Source organism: Vulpes vulpes, chromosome 7, assembly GCF_048418805.1.
Source record: "Vulpes vulpes isolate BD-2025 chromosome 7, VulVul3, whole genome shotgun sequence".
In the NCBI taxonomy this organism is placed as follows: Eukaryota; Metazoa; Chordata; class Mammalia; order Carnivora; family Canidae; genus Vulpes; species Vulpes vulpes.
The window spans coordinates 56,743,781-56,763,920 of record NC_132786.1 but is presented as its reverse complement, the minus strand read 5'-3'; the positions used below and the strand labels follow the sequence as shown (position 1 = coordinate 56,763,920).

Genomic DNA, 20,140 nt, shown 5'->3' with positions numbered 1-20,140 from the left:
TAATTTAAGAATCTTCTTGTAAGTACTACTTTAGCAGCATCCTACAAATGCTCAGAGGCTATATTTTCATTATAACTTTAGTCAAATTAAGTTTTCATTTCCTTTGTGATTTTTTAAATCTTTGATCTCTTTGACATTTAGGAGGGAGCTCTTTAATTTTCAAATTTTGGGCTTATCAAGATATTTTATTCTATTGATGTCTAATTTAAAGTCTATCATTATCCATTAATACACTTTTAAAATCAAGCCTTTAAATTTATTTAATAAGTTTCATTTCCCAGGGGCAGCTGGGTGGCTCAAACATCTGCCTTCAGCTCAGGCCATGATCCTGGGGTCCTGAGATTGAGCTCTGAGTCAGGCTCCCTGCTCAGCAGGGAGCCTGCTTCTCCGTCTCCCTCTGCCTATTGCTCCCCTGCTTTTGCTCTTTTTTCTCTCTGTGTCAAATAAATAAATAAAATCTTTTAAAAATGTTTCATTTCCCAACATATGGTTTATTTTGGAGATTTTACTATCTGCTCTTGATAAGGGATGATAAAATCTCCATTGGGCTTGTCTACTTAATCCTGTTAGTTCTATCAGTGTTTACTTTGGGTTTTTAGTACCAACATAACTTATCCTTCAGGTTTCAACTCTCAGGGCCACTATATGAAGAATGATGATGGCTTTGCTTTTGACTTTATGTCCAGTATTGCCAACCTAGTACACCTCCCTAGTCTTTCTGTGTGTATGAGTAATTGGGTGGTTGGTGGTGTTGTTTTGGAGTACTGTGGGGGAATGAAGTTGAGAAACAAGCTCTCAGGATGTCATTAGTCTTTGAGAACATCAGTTCCATGTACTAAAGCTATATTGAACAAAATCCACTTCTAATCAAGCCAAATAAGGATGGGAAGGCATGGCGTACAAAATAACAATCAGAATGTCATAGGCATCATGAAACCAGAATGGATATTGGTAAATATCTTGAAGGAACATGTGCCAGAACATGCTGCTTGCCTACCCAATATCCATCCTCTCCTTCATTTTTACCAAAAGGGCCCTCATTTACTTTTTATTGGCAATACAGCCAAAAAAAGAGAAGAGAAGGGAAGGGAAGGGAAGGGAAGGGAAGGGAAGGGAAGGGAAGGGAAGGGAAGGGAAGGGAAGAGAAGGAGAGAAAAAAGAAGAGAAGAGAAGAGAAGAGAAGAGAAGAGAAGAGAAGAGAAGAGAAGAGAAGAGAAGAGAAGAGAGAGAAGAGAAGAGAAGAGAGAAGAGAAGAGAAGGAAGAGAGGAAAGTATAAAAAAAAAGAAAAAAAAAGTATCCACAGCATTTTTCAGACTGTATTATGGCAAAGACTGATCATGTGACATGGTTTAGTCAATGAAATAAGCTGAAACCTACCAGGAATTTCTATGTAGTTTTGCTTTCCTGCCATACAAGTCAGACCTTCCTCCTCATAGCTCTCTTATTCTTCCTGCCTGGAATACAGAAGGAGATTCTATAGACGTAGAGAATGCCATCTTGGAACTATGAGGTAACCAGGAGTTTGAAGGAGCAGAAAGACAAAGGCCAGGATGTTAATAATATCATGCCACAACACCAACCTCACCTACCTATGTCCAGACTTAATATATGAGAAAAAGAAACCCCTATTTAATGAAGCTACCATTATTGTGTTTCCCTTTTCTAATACCAAAAGAGAAAGTCTTAAGAAATCCATGCATCTATCAGAGACCAAATTCACACTTCTGCTGGAGAGTTATACTTTTACATTTTCTACTCTTCTAGAAAAATTTCTATAAAGAAAAATTCTAAAACTTTCTATAGTATCATGCAAGAACTCTGTACAGACTTTCCCCCATTATGCATCATTTTCATAATCAGAAATCCTCCAAGTAGTGTTTCTCTCTCTTTGAAATATCACTCCTTTTTTCCTAAAATGCAGCAGTAAGTCCAAGCAACACTGAGGAAGATTATTGAAGACCCTTCTATAAAACAATTCAACTTCATACACAGTTTGAAAGAACACTCTAAGGTGAAATTTGTACAAAGGTATTTTCTTATCTGGAATCCTTACAAATATTTCTGTACCTTGCTTGGTCTTTTCTGAGTTGATGTCATGCTTACTCCTTCCCTTCTGGGGACTTTTGAATTCCTGACATGCAGTGCTAATCCATCCCTTTCACGTTAGCACTCAAACTCTGAAGCAAGTCCTGACATGCGTGTGCTGAGGAATTAATCACACCATTGATAATCAAGCTGTCACATAAATGTCTGCTGAAGCAAACCTCCACATTGAAAATAGACCATAATTCCAGTCGGCATTTAGGAGATGGCTCTGGATGCCTTAGTTGAGTTAACGCATGAAGAGAATGCAGAGTTTCTCAACTTTGCTAATCTAAAATAGAATATTTTGTAAAGGTGGATACTTATCCCTAAAAGATTATGAAACATGTACATGTGCATGCACATGCAAGTGTGTGAGTGCAGGGGCAGGTGTATACACACACACACACACACACACACACACACCTACCTTAGCATTTTCCAGTTGCTTCATAAATGAAAACAGAGGGACAGAAAAAATCTCAGGTGTCAGTATTTAGCAAGTAAGCAAATTCCAGAATTTTAAATGTCTAATTGCTTTGGGTCTGATAAACCTTTCAAGTCCAAGAGATTAATAATGGAAAATAGAGCCTGTTGTGGTTTAATCACTAGCTCAGATTGGGTCTAAGCCAACAATAATTAGATGAGAAATGCCGAAGAATCCTTCTTCAGGCTTAACAGATAAACTCTGAACCCCGTCTGCGCAAAGTGAACAATATCAAAATATTGTACTTGGTTTTTCTTAACGGGTTTTGAGACATCTACAAATAAGCTGAATTTTTCTGTTGACTTTGGTAGCTGATTAAAATTATGTGCTAGAAGTTAGGGCAAGAAGTGATCCTGTATTTGGCTGCTGAAATGGGCCCCTCTGTTCTATTAGGAATATGAATCCATTTTACTGTATTCTAACTACTGTGTTCTCATTAAGACACCAAATACAGTGGATTGGACTCTGGCACCTCCTGAGATTTCTACTTGTTTTATCACATAGGTGGAGATGGATATGCACACAGCTGACAAGTTATCTCCCAGGTATAGAAATAAATGTGATTGAGGAGGATAGAGCATACCCAACTGTCTTTAGCAGCGCCCTATATTTATATCTGACCTTTAGCTAATGATATAACCTGCTTCTATATGGTCTGTCAAGCTCAGGATTGCAGGATTGAGAATTTTTGCTCAGACTTTGCACATCTTTGATTGCTTCATGCTAGCGAGGTCCATCTGTTGCTGTCATTCTACAGCTCTCAATTTCAGCATTGCCCAAACTTCACATCATGCCTCGACACAACCCAGGCAAGTTTGGGACATCCGCAGAGTAGATGACAAGGCGTAATGGCATAATGGCAGCATTTCTGTTTTAAACTCCAGGTTCATTCTCAGGCTTAAGGCTGTCCCGTTTGTCTCTCTATAGTGGCCAGAAGGATTTAGCTTCATATCTGCTCTTCTTGTCAGCTGCCATCTCCTACTCTGGCCTTTGCTTCCACTTCTCCAAATGTCTTGCTGGCTGTACAAACACGGCCACAGGTCATTAATGTCTTCAGAGTTTCCAGTTCCTCATTATGTAAAACGAGCAACCATTAAAAATAATAATGAATCTGCAAATAAAAAAGATTTCAAGCCTCTTATATAATCTAGGTCCTTGGTCTACAATGACTGAAACCATGCCCAACCCTAAAAACTAGTAAGATTTGGGGGTACCTGGGGGTGGCTCAGTCAGTTAAGTGTCTGCCTCCAGTTTAAGTCATAATCCTGGAGTCCTGGGATTGAGACCTCTGTCAGTCTCCCTGCTCTGAGGAGAGTCTACTTCTCCCTCTGCCCTTCCCCCTGCCCATGTTCTCTTGCTCTCTCTTTCCCAAATAAATAAAATAAATTTAATTGAAAAAATATTTAAAAGCCAGTAAGATTTTTGTTTCTCAGCTCCTATTTCTTAAGGGGAGCTCCTCACAAACCTCATCCCCCACATTTTGACCCAGTGAAGGCAGATAATAATCGCCCCTTTACCTTTCCTTTAGTGGGAATCCTGCATGTTTAAAGGGTTACCTTTTTTTTTTATAAATTTTTTAAAAATTTTATTTATTTATGATAGTCACACAGAGAGAGAGAGAGGCAGAGACACAGGCAGAGGGAGAAGCAGGCTCTATGCACCAAGAGCCCAATGTGGGATTCGATCCCGGGTCTCCAGGATCGCGCCCTGGGCCAAAGACAGGCGCTAAACCGCTGCGCCACCCAGGGATCCCTAAAGGGTTACCTTGATGCATCTTCTCACTGGAACAAAAATGGTTCCCACCAGAATTCTAATGTTTATAGTAACTGCCTTCTGGAACCTGAACCCTTTCTGTCTTTCAGTTTGACCAATAAAACAGTTTATGTTGACATAGTTATTTCAATTCTTTGCATTAATAATCTGACAGGAATTGTGGGGGAAATGATCTTCAAGGAATGGTTGGTGGCCAAAATGACAATGCCACATGAAACAAATATACATCAGTGTTAATGTTCCTAATTCTTTCCAAAACTGCCAAATACTATGAATTTCAAAATTCTTCTGTGAAGCTTTAAAGCTCACTTATCGTGATGAATTGCAGAAAATATTTAACCAAGTAAATTAGCTTCCTCAGGAAAATGGCCACAACACAGCTTTGGTATCCCTCCTTTATTTCCTTGCTAACTAAACATCTCAGAGTTATTTGAAATAGGGTCTTTTAAAGATTGGTAAGTAGAAATTTAAAAGGCAGATGATTTTATCTTATGATAGCTCTTTCAGAAAAAACAAAGTTGGCACGAGTCACATTATAAGCTTAATATCTTGGTATAAAAATTGGGTAAGGACAATATAAAGGAGAAAGGGGAGTAAATAGTCTTAGTTCACTTCTGAACCCAGATGAAAAAATATGAAATAAAACAGTAGCTAAATAGGGATCCCTGGGTGGTGCAGCGGTTTAGCGCCTGCCTTTGGCCCAGGGCGCAATCCTGGAGACCCGGGATCGAATCCCACGTTGGGCTCCCGGTGCACGGAACCTGCTTCTCCCTCTGCCTGTGTCTCTGCCTCTCTCTCTCTCTGTATGACTATCATAAATTAAAAAAAAAAAAAACAGAAAAAAAAACAGTAGCTAAATAAATTCATAATTGGTTAAGAATGACACAGCATGAATTGGTAGGGATTATTTTAGGAATGGTACAATGGTTTACTGATCAAAATTCTATCAATGTAGTTCATCGTAATAATGGACTAAATGAGAAAAATGAATGATCTCAGTAGATACAGAAAGCATTTAATAAGTTTCACAGCTATGTACTGATAAAACAGAAGAAAGGCTAAGAAAACTGAGAACAAATATGATGTCTTTAACTTGATAAAAGTATTTACTTAAAAGGCTCAGCTAGATAGTACTTACTGAAGAAATTTGGAACTCACCAAAGCAAAGATATCTCTTATCACTACTAGTATTCAATATAACACTGAAGGCTCCAGCCAACATAATAAGACAAGGAAAATAATTAGGAATGATAAGAATTGGAAAGGAAGAGATAAAACTGTCATTATTTGGAAATGATAAGATTATCTACATAGAAAACCCAACAGAATGGACAAATTAGGATATCTAATAAGAGAGTTAGGTGAATTGCCACATACAAAACCAACTTCAAAGATTAATAGCATTTTTCTACTTGTCTCAAAATATTGGTTCCCCTGAAAGTTGATGAATAAAACTTAACAAAAAATAGTTTAATCTTTAAAAAGCAAGCCAACTCATCCTATGAGCCTAGCATGACCCCAATATTTATTTATGAATCATAATTATGTAGTTTATATACAAAGTAGTGTATATACCATGAGCAAGATTACCTTGGGTTCATTTTTTTAAATTTTTATTTTATTTTATTTTATTTTTTTATCTTATTTTATTTTTTTTATTACCTTGGGTTCAAATCTTGGTTCTGTTACTGCTTGTGTGAACTTGGGCAAGTTACATAACCTCTCTGCCTCACTCTTCTTGTCTGTAAAACGAGAATAGTAAAAATAATAGCACTAGCAACACTTACCACTTAGGATGTTATGAGGATTAAGTAAATCCATACTTGGAAAGAATTTATAGTACCTAGCATAAAGTTAGTGCCTCCTAAAAATTAGCTATTCTTTTAATCATACAACTAATGTATTAATACATTAGATATGATTTGCCTAAACATAAACATGTTAAAGTAAAATTTAAAAAATAAGCACACAGAGAAGTGCTAACATTTTCCAATTGAATATATACATTTCACATTGGAGTCTAGTACCTTACGTAGAAAACCAACAACTAAAACTATAAAAGGAAAGAATATGCCGCTTAAAATATCAACCCAAACAGTGAAACAATTAGGAATTAAACTAAGGAAGAAAACACAATATCTTTACATAGAAACTTATACAATTTCTGAAGTTAAATAAGACGTTAATAAAAGTAGACGTGTTAACATTGTAAAACTATGAATGGTTTCCCAAGTATATCTACGTATTTAATACATTTATAATCAATATTTCAGTGGAATTTTGGGGAGAACAGGAAACATTGTCTAAATATAACTCAAAAGCTTAAACATTCATACAAAGCTAGTATAATTATGGGAAAGAAGACTGAAAAGTAGGAGCTCATAAGACATTAAGACAGTATAATATCACAATCATAAAAAATAGTATAGAATTGGTACAGGAACAGATAGATCAATGAAACACAATAGAGAGACCAAATATATTTATTTATTAAGGATGACTTTGCATATGACAATGATGACATCATAGCTAAAAGACTTGAATATAAACAGAAGTGTTTTAATCAGATTTCCCTAGGTTGTGCTGCATAATGAACCATCCCAAAGTCTCAGTTTATTTTTAACTGAAACATTTTATTTCTCATTCACAAGTTTATGACCAGGTAAGAGAACTCACACTCCATTGAGCAAAGGTAGTTAAATGGCTGGTCCTGACAATGGTGCCAAGTCTATTCCTCCATTAGGAACCCAAGGCAAGAGTAGGGTTAATGATGCTGCTTTGAAGAAGTGAGTGGATAATTGGGAACGATAATTAATTGATCACAAGAAAAGTATAAATAAAGTTGATAGAAAAAATAGAGATATTTTATGACACTGAGGTGACCTTGGATGGGGGAGGAGCATGAATCATAATGTGAAATACTGACAAATTTGAATATATCAAAAATAAAACTTTCCATTCAAAATAGACGTTAGCTGGTCTATCATGGAATGGAAAGGGAAATTAGCATTACACAAGGGATTATATTCTGGAGTATAAAAAAAACTCACATAAATCACTAATTTATAAACTTCAAGAGAGCAGGAATTTTGTTCATGTCCTGCCTTGATCACTGTTGTATCCTCAGTGCTCAGATAAGTGCCTGGCAATACTGACCTCTCCCTACTGTTTATTTTGCCTCAGGATTTGCTGCCCATCTATCCCATCCTCCAAAAACTGATATATTAAATTTCTATTGCCACTAAAACAAATTACAAGTTAAGTGGCTTAGCACGACACAAATTTATTCTCTAACTACTCTGGAAGTCACAAGTCCCAAATCAGCCTTACTGGCCTGACATCACGGTGGTAGCTGGGCTGGCTGGCTCCTTTTGGAGGCTTCAGAGAGACCCTGCCCTTGCCCCTTCTGGCTGCTAGAGGCCACCCACGTTCCTTGGCTCCTGGCTCCTTCCTCCACCTTCAAAGGCATCACGTGGTGTCATCACATCTCCTTTATTGACAAGTTCTGTGCTCACATTACCTTCTCTGTCTTCCACTCTCCTGCTTCCCTCTTCTCAGCGTGTGTGATTACACTGAGCCCACCTGGAGAATCCAGGCTATTCACCTCATCCCACAATCCTTAGTCGCATCTGCAGGGTCCCTTCGGCCCTGTGAAGAAACAGAGTCCCAAGTTCCAAGGATTCGCATGTGAACGTGGGGAGCGGGCATGAATTGGCACACCACACCAGGGCTTCTCAACGCTGGCACTATGGATATTTTGGGCCTGCTACTTCTTTATTTTGGTGGCATGTCATGTGCACTGCAGGCTATTTTGCAGCATCCCTGCCCTCTGCCCATGAGATGCCAATAGCACTCCCTTTCCGCTGGGTGTGACCAACTGTCCCCAAGTGAGCAAAATCACCCCGGTTGAGGATCACTGCTTCACACTGTCCTGGCGACCATTAAGTAAAGTTTATGTTGTCATGTCACTCTCCTGCATAGGATTCTTTATTGGCTCCCATTACTCTCAAAATAATATCCATACTTCTTTGTGTATCATCTTAGAACTTCCATAATCTTGGTTTGTTGACTTCTCTGGACGCCCTCAGCCCTCGCTTCCTGATCTCTTTGTCCTCTGGGTGTTCTTACAGTTCCCCTAATATGAAGTTCCCTCACATCCACATCCCCTGGCTTCAGGCATGGTTTCTTCCCCATCTGCCTGAAAATCCCCTTCTCCGGTTCTTCATGAGATGCACTTCTACCTATTATTCCCCCTCAAAATGTAGCGGAAATGTCTGGAATCCCAGGTCTCCTCGCCACATCTGCTTGTGGCATTCAGAGCTCACCTGTCAGAGAACCTGCATTCGCTTCCTCTTCCCTGCACTAGTCTGGGAGCTACCTTGATCTCTGACTTTTCTCTGTGTCCTTGGATCTAGCACCCTTCCTGCGACAACCAAGGTGCCGATGAATGAGTCAATGGTGCATTTCATGCCTCAACCTGATTACCTTCTCGGTGGGCCCAGACTGATGAAAATATTCACAAAGATATTAACAAAATCCAACTCACCATTATTAACAAAGATACTAACAAAAAAGTAACTCACTGTTCTATTTCAAAATAGGAAAGGAATCAATCCTCCTATCCTCTCTCATGGAGGGAAACCCTCACAAAGGGATTATTTTTGGCTCTTCTGTGAGTGCCTAATAACAATTTAGAGATTAATTTCCCCCAAAGCAAGTTCATGCTCAGAAACTACCTTTACTTACTTAACATGATTAAATTACAAAATAAATGAGAAAAATCCCTTCTACACAGAACTGTGCAAAACAAAGCTGGAATTACAGCACCACCATCCCGGGTTCCTCGGCTCTCTGAAGAGACAGAGGGATGTCGGGGTGGTTTTGAGCATCACCTAGGAGGCCACGGCTGGTTCTGCAATTTAAATTGTGACTCTACCGGCAGAAAACTGCCCCGGCGCTTCCAGCCTTCTCAGCGGAACAAAAACCAGGGCCCTGCAAGGTCTCAACATTCAGTATATGCTTCAAACGATAAAACCATCCGAATGGTTTCTGTTGCTGTGCAGTTATTATTCTTCTGGAAGTCTAATGTTAAAAGTTTCTCTTAATGGGCAGAAACTGGAGACTCTTTGGTAAATACCACCAAAAACACCTGCACGTAATGTTCGCTAATGACTCCTTCCTCTAGTCAGAGCTCAAATTAAGAGGATGTTGAGAGAGGATGGATGGGATCGCTCTACTTGTTAAATATATTCAGGTAATTTATGTAAAACACAGAAGTTAAAGAAATTTCCCCCTTGCTACATCTTTATCATTCCGCGAAAACTCTGCCCACAGACGTTGTCAAGAGAGGGCTGAAAACAAAGTTACATGATCCAAAATATATCAAAACTTCATACACTGAGGCAAGGTTTTCAAATTGCCTTCACTTCCTCCGTAGGGTTGAGTAAAGGGTTGCCTTGCCTCGACACCACCATCTCTTAAGTCATTGCTAAATATATTTGATTGAAGGCGAGTGTAGTGTAATCGACGCTGCTGAAAACATTTGGCTAAGGCCATGGCTTGCCTGGTTGAATCCCAACTTTGTGGCCTTGAGCAAATGACCTCACATCTCTGGGCCAATTCTTTCATTTGTGAAAATGAAGATAAGAACAGTGCTAACCTCAGAGGATTATTGTGAGGTACAAGAGTCTGTGTTTGCAGGACACTTCGAACGTCGCCTGGCACCCGGACTGCATGGGTATCTGGGATTCTTTTTTAGTATCTGGGATTCTTGTTCGTGAAAACCGAGGACTTTTGAACTAAGGTCTCCCTGAAGTGTGAGGAGCTCAGCATTATGTAAGCAACTGTGCCCACTTACTATGAGCCATTGGGACCCATGTAGGTCTTTTTCTTTTTAAAAGATTTTTATTTATTCATGAGAGACAGAGAGAGAGAGGCAGAGACACAGGCAAAGGGAGAAGCAGGCTCCATGCAGGGAGCCCTACATGGGACTCGACCCTGGGACTCCAGGATCACGCCCTGGGCCGAAGGTGGCACTAAACTGCTGAGCCTCCCGGGCTGCCCCCATGTAGTTCTTAATGAAGAAATAAAATTTATTTGCTTAAATTTATTTTAAGCAAATAAAAGACCCAAATTGCAGAGCGGGTCTCCCTCCATAGTTTGAATGGAGCTCTGGATTTCACTCTTAGTAAATGGTTCTTGTGACGTTGTGGGCTTGGGGTCCCTACATTTGCTCAAATGCTTCATGACTGTCCCTTCCCCCAGGAAAAGGCATTTTGCTCTTCCTTATCCTGGGCCCTGCACACAGCTGTCCCCAGGAGTTCTTCCAGTGTTTTCTACCACTACTGTCCTGCCTGACAACTTCTGCTTTAATCACTGTGTCTTGAGTACATCACACACTCGTCTGTATTCCTCTTCGATTTCTCCTAGTTGCCTTTCCACTTGCCTACGGCTCTCCATCTTAAAGGACTGGCCCTGACTCCATCTCTTCTCTGAGCATCTCCCAGACATATGGCTTCTGAGGGATGTGTCCCTTCAACGAATTCTCTTAGTCTCTCAATCCTGTTTTGTACATAACATGAGCTCTCTTTTCCTTTTATATCTTCTAATGTCAGTGTCTCTAACTGCACTGTAATTTTGTGTGTGTAAAGGCTTCCTTACAGCCCTTCGTACCCTACAGCCTGATTCGGGGCCTCACACGGAGCAAGCATTAAGTACATTTTTATTAATGAAAATCTTTGGAAGTAAAATTCATGTTTATTTTTTAACTCCCATCCAACTCCGTTGAGTGATTTTGTACCCTTTCCAACCTGTTTTCCACTAGTGCTATGACATACCTAGGTGCCATATATTAGAGACCTGAAGTTCTGGAGAAAGCTATCTTTTCCAATGTTTTAGACATTGTTATTTCATCTATACTTACCTGTGGTGTTAGTGAAAAGAATACTGGTCTCAGAGTCAGAGAATTTGGGTTTCATATCTGTAGCTTTCTTGGTCCCTACATGTGATCGTGGAAAATAACCACTGGTTTGAAACTCAATTTCTCTATCTATAAGCCCCTAATATTATCTATCCTGACTATCACACAGGGTTATTGTGAAGATAAATACATATCCATGAATATACACAAATGACTGTACGTGTGGTTGATCTGATTTCCTCAAGGATACATCAAGATTCTTGGCTTGTTGACCTAATAAAGAAAGTATACCATAGGGCAACTTAATGTATTACCTGTTTTTGTTAATGTTTATTTTAGCAAGGACTTCTGAGAACATAAAATCTCAATTCATAAGAATGACACTAAAGATAAAAGAAAAGGTATTGGGGGTCAGAATGTTCTAATATTTTCATTTGTAAGTTAGTAATCACAGTTGAATTCAACAAATATTCGTTGAATGTTTGTTATGTGCAAAAGAGCATCCTGGGTGCTATGGGAATTATAAACAGGACACTCACTCGAATGTGTTCAAGGAATGAATCTAGTAGGAGACTGGTCTGCACCCAATTAAGTCGAACACAAGGTAGGTTTTGTAAAACCAACCTCAGAAGAAAAGAGATTCCTTCTGACTGTACCTGGGAGGCTTTTTATTTATTTATTTATTTTTATTTGAGGCTATGCATTCAACGAGAATTTAAAGGTGGGAGAATTTCAGTAAGCTCAGTTGAAGAGGAATTAAAAAGAAAAAAGGTAAGGATGACAGCCTGAGCCAAGAAACAAATACAGAAGATATTCTAAGCACAGCAAACAGAATTTAGCTTGATTTCTTCAATTTGTAGGGCATTTTATAATTCTCAACGGGCTTTCACATATGTTATCTGGGAATTAGAATAATCATGTGGAGGTTTGCAGGAAAAATATGTTTTATTTTACATACGAAGAAAGGGAGTTTTAGAGAAAACAAGTGACTTGTCTAAAGTCATCAGTGAATCCATCATGCTTCAGAAGATGACTCTGAGGAGTGTGAAAGCCAAAGTGAGAGCCGAAGGCAGTTCAGAGGTTTCCAAAATAGTCTGAGAGAAGAGCTCCAAGAGTCTGCACCCAGGCAGGCTTGCCCACAATGGTGAGGCGACTCTTTAAAGGCACTGCAGACGCACGGTGCATGGTGCATGCAATTTGACTCGACTGGGTGCAAGGAAGGGTAACAACGAGAAGTATCAAGACTCAAAGGCAATCCCACATGGACAAACTCCGGCTTAGCTCTTCTGGGCACACGAGGGAAGTGTCTTAGTGTCTTCACGTCACTCCCCACTCGTCCTGAGCTCTGTGGGCAACGCTAAGCCCGATTCTAATTAAAGAGTATATTTGATCCTAATGTGCACACAGGGCAACCTGCAGAGAAAGGAGGAGTCCGTGCTGAATCATTCAGATTCAGGAAGATTGTGAGGGCTTTAGAATAGATTCACACATTATTTCATACTCTAACTTTCAAGAGATAAAGCTTTAATTTCCCACCTCCTAACCACCCGCCCCCCCTCCATGGGCTCTACTGATAGACTGGATTCTAACAATGGAATTAGCGACGGTGTGGATGTGTCACCTCAGAGACTAGGGAATGAAGATGGGTATAGCTTTCTCCTTGCTTGGCTTTTAGATCACACCTCTGGGAGAACTCAGCTGCCCCGTCAGGAGAGCAGGCAAGCAACCCTGACCCTGCAGAGAGATCCAAAGGATGGGAAACCAAGATCTCCTGTCAACAGCTGTGCAAGTGAGCTGCCTCAGAAGTGGATCTTCCAGCTAAAATCTAGCCTTTGCATCACTGCAGCTCTGGCCAACATCCTTGCTGCAACTGCTTGAGAAATACTGATGCACCCAGGCCAGACAGCTGTCAAATTTCTGACCTGCAAAAACTCCGAAATAATAAGTGGGATAACTGACTAGGTGGCAATAAGTAATTAATGCAAAGGTAGAAGCAAATCAGGTGGATAGCACTTCCCTCCATCGAAGGGCCGAGATGGTGATGGAATTTGGGCTGCAACGAACAGGATTCTTCTAGTTAGTAATTTGGCCGAGAAGGGTGAACAACAATTAAATAAGGCGGTAAAGTACAAAGAACCCTGAACATGATCCAGCTCACCTGATCACTAATCGCTCCCCACAAAGAAAGATTTAATGCTTCTTAAATGTTTGAATCCAAGGCTCTCGCATGTATATTCTCTGGTTTAACGACAGCACCGTGACAGGCTGATTAAATCACAGAGAAATTAACATTCTGTTTTCATGTGCTATATTTTAATCTTCCAAAAAGATTAGATTTTTTTTATTATTTACACAATTGTATGGAGTCATTAGCTTCATGTATTTATATGTATGCAGCTCTGTGTAAGTTTGAAAAGCTTTGCATCGCCTTCCTATTTGTGTGGAGCCCTGTCTTTTACAGAGCAGGTTCAAATAGCCTCCGTCTGGGGCATCCCAAGAGAGAAGGCCTGACCAATTTGGGTAGAGCTCACTTAGCTCAGCTATCTGAAAAATGGAAGGGTTTTTAATATAGACACAAGGGTATTTGGCATATAAAGCCACGTTTTCGAAAATACGCTAACTCTGTAGGAGCAAACATATAAGCTGCTCGTTCTGAAAACCCCCTCTGAGCCCTCTCCTGACCCACACCTGAACGGTGCAGGTGCAGACAGAACCCGAAGCCTGCAAGACAGCTACTGCGACCTTGAATTTTAGGGCCCAGTAAGAGGAAAAGATCGCAAAATGGACGTTTACTGAGTAGTTCAAGGGCAAGAGCGAACCCTCCAAACGGAAAGGTTGGAGTTTCTGAGGTCCCAGTTGCTTGGGCTCCTACGGTTTACCCGGGCTGGGTGGGCTCCACGCACTCTGGGTGGGGCGGGGCGGGGCGGGGCGGGGCGGGGCCAGGCCGACCGCAGCGGGCGGGGCCTGGGCGGGGCCCGACGGGCCTGAGCTGGGCGGGGCCAGGAGGACCTCAGTGGGCGGGACCTGGGCGGGGCCACACGGGGCCTGAGGTGGGGCGGGGCCAGGCCGACCTCAGTGGGCGGGGCCTGGGCGGGGCCACACGGGGCTTGAGGTGGGGCGGGACCAGGCCGACCTCCGTGGGCGGGGTCGGGCCAGGGCCCGACGGACCTCATTGGGCGGGGCCCGACGGGCCTGAACTGGGAAGGGCCAGGCGGACCGCAGTGGGCGGGGCCTGGGCGGGGGCGGGGCGGGGCCAGGCAGCCGAGGCGGGGCCGGGTGCGCGGGAGATTTGAACGTCCTCTCGGCGCCCTGTACCTGCGCGGGGATTAGGTTGCGGAGCTGCCTTCTGCGCCTTCTGCGCCTGGCGGCCCGCAGTGCGGGTCGGGAGATGGTGGAAGGACCAGGTTGTACTCTAAATGGAGAGAAAATTCGGGCGAAGGTGCGCCCGGGCCAGGCGGTGCTGGACGTGCGGGGAAGCGCCCTGCAGAGCCTGGGAGGCCCGGCCTTGCCTCGCGCAGCCTCGCTGGCTGTGCTCTCTTCCCAGGTGAGCGGTTAATATAATTTGCTACGGGGCCGACAGGGGACGATGGAATGAAGACCCCGCCAGGTTCCCAGGGCCCAAAGTGTCATCTCTTTGCTCTGCACCAGGCTCTCTGGGGCTCCGCGTTTCCCTAACTTGACTCTGCAGGAGGGAGAAGCCGGTGCTCGCGCGCCTGCGGGACTGGCTGAGCCCGGGCTGCAGCGGGAGCTGCCCAGGCGGGGATCCATCCAAGGTGTTTTACTACCAACCACGCTGCTTAACTTCCTGCAACCCAGCCATAGATGGTCTCCTTGCGTGTCTAGGTGCATTTTCTGCTGTTAATATTATCAGATCTCTCCACGTTTTTTCCTTCACCTTTTCAGCATGAAGTTCCAGCCTCTCGCCTGCCTACTATTCTGCAGTAGCACAGCTAACCTGTAATTCCAAAACTGCACATAGAAAAGTTAGCACTGACCTTCCCACTCAACTTAATATTAGCCATCTAATGAAGGGGCTGTGGAACCCAGCTCTGGTTCCCTTAAGTCAATTTGTTTCTTCTTAAAATAAATGGTAGCACAGCTTCTGGCCACTCAAGGCATTCACTGCAGATGGTGTGATATTCATTTGTTAAGATTTTAGAACTTGTACTAAAAATATTCTGATTAAGCCATCATGCCTTAAAAGCCCTTTAGATGTGTGGATGATTGTATTTCATGGACGCATGCGATGTTGTGCCCTCCTTCAATTTCTCCTGCAAAGCTCCCTCCTAGCCTTTGGTCCAGGAAGAGAAAGTGGCTTACGATGAAATTAGCATATGCTTACAACTGGAAAGAAATAAGGCTCTAAGTCTGGGAGAAAATATTTTTCAAACTTGGAAGAAGAATAAATTTTGCATCTTCTTCCAGCTGTCCTCGTTATTTATTTTGACTTGATACGTCATTAAGTGCTCTGCGCCTATTCTTCGAGGGTGATATTTCTCCAAATCAGGTCGGGGCACCACAGGGCTGGACCTTGAGTGTTCTCTTGGAATTTTAATGTTTCCAAAAATCACGCACTCCACAAAATTTTGAATACTCAAGTCACCTGGGGAGCGAAAACAAAGGCTTCCCCTTGCGGGGCCTACAGTATAGTTGGGAAGATGCACAGGCAGTCATTAAGCACATAACTATAAATTGATAAATTCTCTGAAGGCTCTCCTGCATGGTTCTGTAAGGACGCAGGAAGGTCAGGAGAGGCTTGGATGACAATTAAAGTGAGGTACGAAGGGTGAGGGAATAAGCAGCACCGGGGCAGAAGGTTGGCAGACAGAACACGTCAGGCAGAGTGATGGCAAAGGAAGAGAGCTTCCGATATTTGAAGGATTGAAAGAAAAGCAGTGTGACTGGCAGACAGAGAATGAGCTAGAAGGTAGGTCCTTTGAAATAAAACAGCGTTGGGGTTGCTGGGCAGGAGCCAGACCGTGGAGATCTTTGTAGACCTGGCTAGGGACTTTGTGGTTAGGGAGGTCTTCAAAGTATGGTGAGGTCCACTCATACTTGGGAAGGATCACTCTACCTGGATAAAGAAAAATAAAAGACTGGAGAAAAGCCAACCTAGATACTGTACCCTCACTTAGGAGAGGGCTACAGGAATCCAGGGGAGGAGGGCCTGTGGTGGAGAGGAAGAGGGGACAGGGTTGCTACTTCCGAAGAGGAGGCAGTAAGGCTCAGAAATGGCTATGACATGAAGGTGGTTGTGGGTCCCGTGATCCACGTCATCAGCAGTCGTGTATGTTGTGCTAGATTTTATGCTGGCTCCGGGGGATGCAAAGATGCGTAAGATAAATTTCCTGAGGTGAGAATCCAACTTAATGTTTTAAATAGATATCACCGTACAAGTATTTAGGCCCAAATCGCAGGAACGTTTCCTTTAGGTTTGCTGTGAGTATCTCTAGTGGCAAGGCACAAAGTGCCTTTGAAGGAGGTTTACATTTCATGCAGTCAGGAGAAATAATAACCCTCTGATTCTACAGTTGAGGAATGGGAGGTTCAGAGGGAGTTTAATTAAGCCCCCCAAGATCACATGATTGTATGGGGTTGAAGCAGGAGTGAAGGGAGAGAGGGGGGCTTCCCTCTTTTGGAATCCAAAGCCTATTCTCTTAAATGTAGCTTTTCTCAGTTATAAAAGATTCAGTGGGAAAGTGGCTAATTCAGAGGCCGAAACACCATATTGCTTAATATGTAGTAGTGATTATTAACTAGGGAAGTGAGACCTTGAGTTTTTGGTTGTATCCACCCACCGTTTTTAGTTTTGTTCAATTATCAATTTCCTTGCACCGGTAATTCTCTTCCAAGGACTTCCAGTCCTATGTTTAGATTGCACAAGAGAGTGCAACCTGGTAACATGAGGGAATGCTTGCTAACTGTTGGGCACTTGTTAACATCTCTCGGAAGCGATACTAAATAGCTATACCCCTTAAATAAAAAGGCCTGCCCTGAAAGCTGTTATGTTTAATACCTTGATGTAAAAGGAGTATTAAAAAGTGGAATATGTCTGTATGATTGGGATCAGGAATCTGGTTTTATGGAAACTGGATTTGAAAATCAATATGGATTTAATAATCTCTTTGTGGTTATTGGGGAAGTTGTGAATATTTTGCCATGGTTTCACTCACTGGGCCTTTGATCAAATAATAATCATCTTTATAAACAGAAGGGGTCTCTTGCATTTTAGAGGGTTGGTGGATCCATAGCAAATATAATCGAAACGTAGATTGTCACCGATCTCCGGCATGGTGATGACTGTAACAGATGATTCCGCATTTCCCAGGCACGTATGGCAGGGAGTCAAAGCTGTTTAAATGTTTTTGCTACCGGCTCGAACTCACTAGTTTTCACAGGATGGAGTTTAAAAATAAGTCAGCAACTGCATACTTGCGCTGAACATGAAAAAATACAAAAGAGAGTTAAAGAAATATTATTAACTGGGCGTTTAAAATAGCTCAGAGAATCAACATACTGAAAACCCAACCCCAACCACCCCTGACCTATGTAGCTACTCCCATCATGAACCAGTTAGTGTGCCACAGAGCTTTCCCTCCTTTTGGCCTCAGTTTGGAGTTCATAGAGAACACACATCAGTGTGTGTCTCCTTCTGACAACTGATCCTTGTTGTGAAGAAGAAAGCCTAGCCATACCAGATCCCCAGATCCCAGCATCTGCTAGTCGTGTATGCATTATATTGTTTCTCTGAATTTTGATCCACTGTCTTGTCAGCATAAAATTATGCAACTGTGTAAGCACATTGCATAAAACTCTGCTGGAGCTTGTGGAGCCTTATGGTAAGAAACAATATCGGAATATCAATGAACATCTCTGGTTGATGAGCTGTGAAGAGTCAATCCTCCGATTTTAATTGTTGGGTGGATACAATATTTTAGTGAAATCGGTGTGTAATCTGCATATGTTTTCAATCTCCCTTCACCAAACTAGATATAAAACAGAGTTTATTTATAAGCATTCCTTTCATTGGAAATACAATCCCCTGGCCATTCTATCACTCCTTAAGATTTGATGCATGTATTCAGTATGATAGCTACTCTTATTCATCTTTTTATGTCCGCCACAGTGTCATGAATGAGTAGGCATTCGATCAACATTTTAAATGGATGGAGAACAAAGATTTTGAATAGTCCAAAATGATTGAGGATTTAAAACTAAAATCAGTCCGGAATCTTTCGTTATGAGTGTGTGTATTTTATTATGTATGTTCTGTGGAAATTCCTGCCACAAGAAAATAATGAAGCCACAAAGTAAGATTTCCTCCTTCCTTCCTCTTGTTCCTAGTGGGGGAAAAAAAGAAATCATAGCTTATTTCAGTGCCATTGTATGAAGGGATGAGCTAATCCCCAGAGATTCATTTTCTAGCTGGAGGAAGCTTATTTCTTTCAATCCAAAGGGGTTTTAAGTTTTTTCTAGAACATGCAGTATGATACTTACCTGGCAGGAGAGATACCGTGATGAAAAACATGCATTATATAATTCCTTACCTGTTTAGATAGATACTGGTAATGGTTTTACCTTAATGACTGACGATCATTATTATCAGCATTCAGCATTACATGGAATCATAGAACAAACGGTAACAATCTTACAGATGAGGAGACTAAGGGAGGGGATCTTCATGGCCACTGTAGCTTTTAATCTAACAGTGAAGTATTTGGTTTGATACAGGGAAAAGAACATCTGACCATCTTGATTTTGAATTCTAGATCTTTTGTTACTTCCTCCTGGAGAGAGGCCTACACTCACATCTTTGCTTATTTGGTCAGGATTCCATTAGAGGATGCGTGAAACTCTTAGCCTAGTGTCTAGCAAAGTAAACGTCCTGCTAATTGTTTGCTCCTTTTTCTCTCAGATCAGGGCTTTCTTGCCAGACCCATATATTGGAGGAACGTTCTGTTCCCTAATGAAGGGTTTGCGATCATTTGGTGCCCTCAAATTATAGACAAAGCATTTAGCCTCTGGGTAAATGCTTGAAGGCTCTGCTCTTAAAAAAACTAGTATATGTTTTGATGTATGAACCTAAAGACCTCTCTTCTGGTGCTTAAAGACCATTTTAAAATTAGGTTCTTTGATGGTTTAAATTGGTAGGTAAGTGACCTCTGATTAAGAAAAGTGTTGTTGTATTAGGGGAGAAAAAGGCATGTGGTGAAAAAAAAAAAAGGAGAGACTATGAAAGTAAATATGGTATTTTCTCTTCTCTGTGGGGAAAATAAATAGTTGCACTAGAGCTGAAACATTTATCTATGGAAAAGTCTTGCTCTGTTCTGAAAAGTTCATCTTCCTGTTCAGCCATGGATAGACAGGATAAATGGTAATCAGCTCAATAAATCATGTGCTGTCTCTGAAGATATATGTTGTTTTGACGATTTCATATTATTAAGCCACTTGAAAATGGAAAGGTGAACCCTTCTCAATCATACTTAAAATTGTGGCATAGGAGATTTTCGTCTCTATTTCAGGGGGAAAAAAAGGATGAAATGTTCAAATAACACAGTAACAGGATTATAAGGGTCAGTGTGAGAAAGTCAAGCATACATTGGGCATTTGTGTATAGTTATAGCAGAGATAATAGGCTTGTGGAAATTAATTCTTGAATTTGTCTGGGCAGCTGGAGCTTACACAAAGAGGTGATAACCCCAGATTCTGCAGAAGGACAAGTGAATATCTTGCAAATCTTAGGTTTATTGCAAAAGCCTTGGCCAGTTTATACACAATAGCTCTCAAAAAAAGGGGAGCAAATCATCACTAGTATACCAGAATTTCCTCCTAAAATGAAAAAAAAAAAAAAAAAAAAACAAACCCCAGCAACTTAAAA

The 20,140-nt window shown here is 41.5% G+C and overlaps 1 protein-coding gene across 6 annotated transcripts in view; it reads left to right on the top strand.

Annotated features, from left to right (window-relative positions):
• Positions 1–20,140, top strand: part of NEIL3 (nei like DNA glycosylase 3) — a 118,637-nt gene that overhangs the window by 55,403 nt on the left and 43,094 nt on the right. Inside the window, exon 1 of one of the 6 annotated variants that reach the window (XM_072763884.1) lies at positions 14,513–14,806. The exons of 3 other annotated variants lie outside the window; for them this stretch is intronic. In XM_072763884.1, coding sequence (XP_072619985.1) covers positions 14,651–14,806 — 156 coding nt within the window. In that variant the 5' untranslated portion in view covers positions 14,513–14,650. Of the gene's footprint in view, positions 1–14,512; positions 14,807–20,140 lie in introns of those variants that run through there. 2 more of the 6 variants (XM_072763885.1, XR_012002611.1) reach the window with 2 other exon arrangements.